General features: G+C 40.3%; 1 protein-coding gene across 1 annotated transcript; it reads left to right on the top strand.

The window, feature by feature from the left end:
- Window positions 1-2705: 2705 nt before the first annotated feature.
- On the top strand, window positions 2706-4955 carry Cldn8 (claudin 8). The gene has a single exon (NM_001037774.1). The coding sequence runs from the start codon at window positions 2708-2710 to the stop codon at window positions 3383-3385; it is 678 nt and encodes a 225-aa protein (NP_001032863.1). The 5' UTR covers window positions 2706-2707; the 3' UTR covers window positions 3386-4955.
- Window positions 4956-8192: the final 3237 nt, after the last annotated feature.

Genomic DNA, 8192 nt, shown 5'->3' with positions numbered 1-8192 from the left:
TTCCCTATTTTAAAATACCACGGAGTGACTAGGTCACTGTGTGACTAGATTCGGATGCTGTGGCCTAGGTGCCACCAGAGCAGTTAGCTATCTAATTCCAATATCAGCCCAGACTTAATCTCTCCTACAGGGCTTAATCTTTTGGCTGGGACAATTTCAACTAAAAAAAAAATACTTAATCCTTTTTAAATGAGGAGAGTGTTTACATCAATCTAGTTCCTAGCACAGCCCAGTGCTTAAGGGAAGGGACCGCGTTACATATAAAGTCTCTTGTACAATACATACTTGAGAAACATTCAGTTTTGTGGGTAGTTCTCTGTTTCATATGCCCATTCTGATGCAAATGATTACCAATATTTATGGAGAGTTCCTAGAAAATTTATTGCATGGGTATTGAGAAATTCAGTGTCGATGCATATCTTCTTAAAACACAAGTTGGTCATTACCCAACCAATGCCATTGTTCCTTTTTCATTTTAAAATTATGTCCATTATTCAATTTTCCCAGATTGACAATTAAAGATTAAAACTCTCTGCAGATCCAATTTTAAGTCATCATCTGCAGACTGAAGATAACTCACCCAAATAATATATTTCTATTCCCCTGTCTGTCATGAATCTCTTAGAACTGATAAACGTTGATGAAGAAAACACTGGCATTTATTTCTGCATCAGGATAATGAAGGACCAAGGAGCTCTTAACAGGAAACAAATGGAAATGTAACATTTTAAGTTACTACTTAGTACAAAGTGTTCAGCATAATAAAATAAGAACCTGGGTTGCTGTCCACTCCTCATTTTAAGAGGGTGGTTTCCTCCAGTGTGTCCACTTCTTTTCCTGCCACCCCTAGATTGTGTATCAGAAGTTTCTGTAAACTACGTCTTTTTTCTAGATTTTGTAGACCATTAGATTTTCATAGTGTGTTGGGTGATCCTAAAACGATTTCCCCAATCGTAGGATTTAATGTAGAACAGAGAAACAGACAGAGGCAAATGTTTTAAGAGAAGGGTTATTGCTGAAACAGGTGTGGAGTCATATGCCTGTAACCTTACTCTTCTAGAGGGAAAGATGGGAGATCAAGGGTTCAAGGTCATTCTTGGCTACATAGCAAGTTCCAGGGCAGTGTATACTACACTAGACTATCTAAAGATCTACAACAAAGAAAGAGAGAGAGAAAGGAGAGGAGATGTCATTTTTATGTTGATATTCTGTTATGTTGACAGAAAAGTAAACTTAATATAAGGGTTGGGCATGTAGCTCAGTTAACTGAGTGGTTTCTTGGCATAACCAAGCCCTGGGTTTGACCTCCAGCATGGAATAAACCAGGTTACATGCCTGTAACACTAGCACTTGAAAGATAGAAGCAGGAGGACAAGGGTTCAGGTCATCCTCTCAGATACGTTGTAAGTCCAAGGTTAACTCCAGCTACCTGAAGGAGGAAAGTAGCTTGAAGTTGGGAAAGACAGAGCAGAAAGCAAACACAAGAACCTTCAACAGGAAATTTCTAATGGAGATTCCCCAGTTGGCTTGGATGCTGATTCCACTAGCAATTCATGGTCAGTTTGCAAAGACAGTTCAGATGGCCATACAAGGAGCTAAGTGTATTCACACATAACACATGTTCCCATAGGTAGGGAAGATGATTTTGTTTAACATTTAATGTAATTTGTCCATGAAGATGTTACTTAAAACACCAGCTACTTTCTTGTACAATATCCATCCAGAATTCCAGAATTTGCTTCAGACTAGAGCAGGAAGTAAGGGGCTAGAAAATAAGGCCCCTGCTTTAGCAGCTACAGACAACCTCATTTAAGCATTAAGTTAGGGATCCCCCTCACAAAGCCACCTGGAGTTTCTTTTGGTGTGTTTTGCACTCTTCATTATAAATCAATATTTTCAGGAGAGCAAATGCTAACAGGTGGCTTTTCTGTCCCACCTCACCCCCCCCCAACACATATAGAGACACAATCGCATACATTTAGTGCCAACGAGGAAGGCGGCTCGATTTGTTAAATTACTTCAGTCTAGCATTGGCTTTTCGCCTGTGCTACTGACTGAATCCACTGCAGGAGAGCTTGCTTTGAAGTTTTGGACAAACTAAATCAACCCTTCAGATCACGTGTCCCAAAGAATGTGGTTTCCCAGGTATGAACGCTCTATCAATCCTCCATTCTTCTTTAATTTGGCATTGGAGCCATCCCGGTCCAATCCACTGGAAGAGATTTTACTGTAACCTCAGTCACAACAGCTTAGGTGGTAGGATTACCTCTGAGAAAGCCGTGCCTCTTTGGCTGGGAGAGACTGGTTGTCCTTGCTGCTTGTGCAAACATTCATAATTATGCCTCTAGGTAAACAAGCCGCTGTCTTCTTGGAAAATAGAGAAGTACAAAGAATGTTTATTTGTGAGCCCGGCCTTCCCAGGTATCCAGAGTTGGTTTAGACACACCTGAGCTCCCATCCCCCTCTTATTGGCTAAGAAAGTTGCCATACCTGATTTGCAAGTTTACCGTTGGAGTCAGTGTGGGGGGAGAGAGGAGGGGGGTTGTCTCACCAGCTAGCACTAGATTTGATCTAGCTAGAGAGGACGAAGCTCTGCTGTGAGCTGGTTTCTACAGGAGAACTGTTCCCTATCTCCCAAGGAATTTCTGCTTGAGAGCAGTCCTACTTCCCTGTTCAGCCTTCCAGCTGGACGAAACTTGGGAAGACCATGGCAACCTACGCTCTTCAAATGGCTGCCCTGGTGCTTGGTGGTGTTGGCATGGTGGGCACAGTGGCTGTGACGATCATGCCTCAGTGGAGAGTGTCTGCCTTCATCGAAAGTAACATTGTCGTGTTTGAGAACCGCTGGGAAGGTTTGTGGATGAACTGCATGAGGCATGCCAACATCAGAATGCAGTGTAAGGTCTATGACTCCCTGCTGGCTCTTAGTCCAGACCTCCAGGCATCCAGAGGACTGATGTGTGCTGCGTCCGTCCTGTCCTTCTTGGCTTTCATGACAGCCATCCTCGGAATGAAGTGCACCAGGTGCACCGGGGAGGACGAGAACGTGAAGAGCCGCATCTTGCTGACGGCTGGAATCATCTTCTTCATCACCGGCTTGGTTGTGCTCATCCCTGTCAGCTGGGTTGCCAATGCCATCATCAGAGACTTCTACAACCCGCTGGTGGATGTGGCCCAAAAGCGCGAGCTTGGTGAAGCCCTCTACATAGGCTGGACCACGGCGCTGGTGCTGATCGCTGGAGGAGCACTGTTCTGTTGCGTGTTTTGCTGTACTGAAAGGAGTAACAGTTACAAGTACTCGGTACCATCCCATCGCACCACTCAGAGGAGTTTCCACGCCGAAAAGAGATCCCCGAGCATATACTCCAAAAGTCAGTATGTGTAGCTGTGTGTGTATATTTTAGCTGTAGCTATAAAGCGAAGCTTTATAAATCACTGAACCAGCCACTATTTTATAGAAATGGAACCCACAGTGTTTCCATTTACCTTTCTTAACTGCCTCGTACTCATTACAGGAAATACGCAGCGTCTATGATTCCATAAATGATTTTAGCAGAATGAGGTATTATGCACACTGCTTCAATTGTTCCAGAAAGCATAGCCATTTGTTTTCTAAAATGGTTCACGCGGTTCTTCTTTTATCAGTCACTCTAAGACGACCCATCGAAAGACTGTTGGTTTAAGCTGCGATTTCTCTGTGTCATGGCATTATACAAGTAATGCGAGTGGCAGTTATAGCTCACACAAATAGAGACAGGCTTATGTGGTTCTATTTAAAGTGAAATGCCAATCCATCAGGCTGAATAAACAGAACTCAGCTATTGCATTTCAGGGGACCTGGGGATAAAAGGAAAGAAGGCTGATATTAATTGCCTAAAAACAGCTTAAGGATTAGTGCACTCTATTTATAGCAAAGGTTAAAATGAAGGCTTTCATCATTAGTGTAAGGGAAACTGAATGGCTTTCTGATCGCCTGCTTTGCAGCCTCCAGGAGTTAAAAATCCTGTCACCTTTATCCTTTATCCACGTGCCTTTTTTTTTTCTGATTGTGTTCCTTAGTATCTTTTAAAGTTTAAAGCAGATATTGTAACAAAATATTTTTTTTCTTCAGACTACGTTTGTAAGGCTGGGCTAACAAGAGAGATAAAGCAGTGGTCTTAGAAAAATTAACGTTTTCAGAAAAATGACTTTACCTTAGCCTTTCTCTTTAGAGAAGAATGTATTGTTTTTAAAATGAAGTCACATCATATAAAAGGGGCCGTTCAAGTGCTATTTGTGCATACCTTTTTGGGAATTTTTCTGTATAAATAAGAGAGGAAAAAGAATATTTTGTCATTTACTTACCCCAAAGAGGTACAATCCCTCCAAATCCAAAAACTTGTCCTCTTTCAACTCTTGTCATTCAATCAAAGTTGTCATTTCTGTTCTGTTGGAGGTGATTTCCTCTTTTTCTATGTCTTTGCTAAGTTTTATTAAAGTGTGGTATCACTGTGTGTTTCCTCCTAATTTGAGACAACTATTAAGGTAATACCAAATTTCATATATATGACTTTTATATTGGTAAATTGTATCTTTTATAACAATATAGCATTTCTTACATTTACATTCTTTTTCATTACTTTGCACAAGTGTTTAAAACTTGGCATTGACAATTTATGTTTGAACATAGATTTCGTGTTCATTTTTTCTGGTGCGGTGTAGGATTTAAATCAATTTACTTTATAATGACCTGACTCATGCATTAATATTTGATTAATATATTAATAATACTAAGTTCTACTTAGGTCCAGTGAAATGTGTTTGCTGTAAATATTGTGTATGTAATCATATTTTTAAAAGTTGTCCATATGTATTTCAACTTCTGAGAATTCGTTTGAATTAAAAACAAAGCTGAATGATTTGGGAGTATGCACCATATTTATGTGAAGTATATTATTAAAACTTTGCAATACTAATATTGTAGTTGTTTTAATTTACAAATGGGAGGACCTCAAAAACAGTTCTGAATTGCCAGTGACTGGTAGAAAGCATAAGAGATGACATTGCAAAAGCGTTCAGTGAATGCTCACCTTGTCTTAATGGCTCTAGTTTGTAAACCAACCTTTGTATGTGGGATTAAAGGTTCATACTGTTAGCTGCAAGAACCTCAGCTCTTGTTCCCATGTGGGTGATGTCACTACGCTACCTGCTGATCCACCCTGGGCAGTTTTGCCTCTTTGGGTCAAAACATTTGCTATGAGCAGAAACAAACCAGGACTAACAAAATGGCCTAGAGAAAGATCCACAGAGCCATTTTATACAAGCAAGTCTGTAAGCAACAAACACTTAGTTGCCCTAAGTGTAACAGACGCCATTCATATTTTTTTTGGTCCCCTCCCCCACTAAAACAGAATCTAAGGGATTGGAATCACTTCTTTGGTGTTTCTGAAGTGCCTCTTCACTTTCTCCCTTTAATATAATCCCATCTCTTCTCGCAAAAAATAATGTATTTTTGTGTCACTGTATCAATAATATTTTTATTCAATTAGCTGCCAAGTTCTCATTATAGTTGTTTCTAAAGTATGTCAGGAACGAATGGTGAAAGCGTTGTAGGTCAAAGGCTCTTGCTCTCCAAGTCTGGAGCCCCTGGTTCCATCTTTAGAGTCCTTGACTTACGTGCTGTGCTATGTGAGTCATGCACACAAAGAACCATGTACATATGTGTTAGCAGCAAGCTTCTTAAAAATCACAAAATGTAAGACCTGAATGTAGTATTCCCACCATACTTTGTTTCTGTCTTCGAAGGCAAGTCAAATTTCCTGAAATGTAAAGCCCAACTACCTCGCGTACTGTGAGTAGCAGGGAGAAACAAAGCTATGTTATTAACTAGAAAGTGAATTTCATCAATAGAAAAACATTGTGTGACCAGCAAAACAAAAAGAGGGTTGACGCCCAAACACCAGCAATCGCAATGTCAAAGCTCTCCTTTAATAGTCTGAGATATCCTGAACTTGGAAAAAAGTTCAGTTGGTGGCAAAGCATGTGCCAATGTAAGTTGTATTATATTGTTTTGAAGGAAAAAAATGTTATCACAAATCAAAAAGTCTGCAAAGAGGAAGAGGGTGTATTTATTTTATTTGAGGTAGGAGTCCATGTATCCCAGGCTGGCCTCAGACTCAGTATGCAGCTGAAGGGGACTCATGCATCTGGCCCTCCTGTCTTCACGTTTCCAGTGTTCAGATGACGTGTGTGTTCCCCAACAGCTGTTGTACGTGCTCCTGGGAACTGAACACTCTGTCAGGCCAGTCAATAGCTGTAATTCCTAAGAGATAATATATTCTAAGCTGAACATGTGGTTTCAGTATTGGGTTGTTATAAAAAACAGATTTCCAAACATGAGCAAGCAGCCTAAAGCGATGCTAGAGCTAGTAAGCCTTTGATTGCTTCTCCCCTTAAAGCATCCTTACCTAGACTTCAGTGGAGGTCTATGCAGAATATTCACAGGAATTAATGAAACATAAATGTGGAAGGAAGACTGGGTGTGTGGTAGTGCACACCTTTAATCCCACCACTAAGAAGCAGAGGCAGGGGGATCCCTGTAAGTTTGAGGCCAGACTGATCTATTGTGGATTTGAGGCCTGCCTGGTCTACAAAATGAGTTCCAGGATAGCCAGAACTATACAGAGATATCCTGTCCTTCAAAAAAAATAAACAAATACCATTTGAATGAAACATTCAAATCCATTTTTTCATCAAGTGTTCATTATGAATATTTTCACTGACTTATTTCATAACTATACAGTCCCAAGAAATACATCTTTTATTGAATTAAAGAAAAGATAAATGTACTTTTAAGACCAAGACTGAGACAAAACATTGATTTTTACATATTCTTGTTTAAACTATTTAGAAGACTTCAGCATATAAGTAAAAATATTTACATTTACTTCATACCCAAAGTCTTTTATTTCTGCCTTTATTTATGGCACAAGAAATTTCTAGGTATTTTAACAATGTACTTTTTTAGAGGCCTTCGCACACCAATGAATTTCTAAGAATGTCTTTCAATGAGTGGAGCTTTTAAATAGTACACGAATGCTCACCTCACTGGTTACTCAAAATGCAGTAAATGGAAGTCTGTTGAAAGTCCCGTGAGGGAATGCCACAACAGCATCCCTTTGGCTGCTCATTTCTTTTTACATTAGGACAGTCACACTGAGTGATGGTCCAAGTTTCTGATACTACAACTCATTAAAACCTTAGCTAAGTACTGTAGCATCTCAGCAGACAGAACAGCATTCTAGTTGTGTAGCCAGCCACATGGCTTTCCTGAATCTCAGCTCTGAAACATGGAACTCTGTGATCCCACACAACCTTGCTTAATGTTGCTGTCTGTAGGATTGGATGACAAGGATAGTGCCCTGGATGGTTAACCAACTTGATACACATAAATCCTTTATCAGAATATTGAGCATAGAATAAACTATGCATTAGTCTTGACTATTATTTGTGTCTAGATATTCAACCCGAGAAACTGTCTTTTTTCTTACTATAGTATACAACTTGTGTCTCCAAAATGATGTCTGTGCTGATTCTGTACCCACGGCAGGTAGTAAAGTGTGCACAGAGTGATGAGCAGAGTCAGTCCTTCAGCATCCATGCAGAAAGCCTTCTGTAGGGTCATCCCAGGGGTGGGAAGGCAGAGACAGGCAGATCTCAGATTCAACTGATCAGTGAGGTCCAGCTCTCTGCTCTCTCAGACAAGAAGCTGGACAGTTCCTGAGAGAAAACATCTTACATTGACTCTTCTTTCTCTCAGCCTCTGTCTCTCTGTCTCTGTCTTCCTCTGTCTTTCTCTGTCTCTGTGTCTCTGTCTCTGTCTGTCTCTGTCTCTCTCTCTCTGTCTCTCTCTCTGTGTTTCTCTCTGTCTCTGTCTCTATCTCTCTCTGTCTCTCTGTCTCTTTCACACACATACACACACACACACACACACACCCTTCACGCACACAAACCACACACACAAACAGCACACACATAACATATACACATAGCAATACACACACAGCATATATATATACACACATATATATATATATATATATATATATATATCCTCCCACACCACACACCACACACATACAAAGAACACACACAGCACACACATACTCCATATGCACATACAAACATAATCACCCATTCACACACACATATAC

This window comes from Rattus norvegicus, chromosome 11 (assembly GCF_036323735.1).
Source record: "Rattus norvegicus strain BN/NHsdMcwi chromosome 11, GRCr8, whole genome shotgun sequence".
NCBI lineage: Eukaryota > Metazoa > Chordata > Mammalia > Rodentia > Muridae > Rattus > Rattus norvegicus.
The sequence above is the reverse complement of the archived record's forward strand: the minus strand, read 5'-3'. Positions and strand labels throughout refer to the sequence as shown.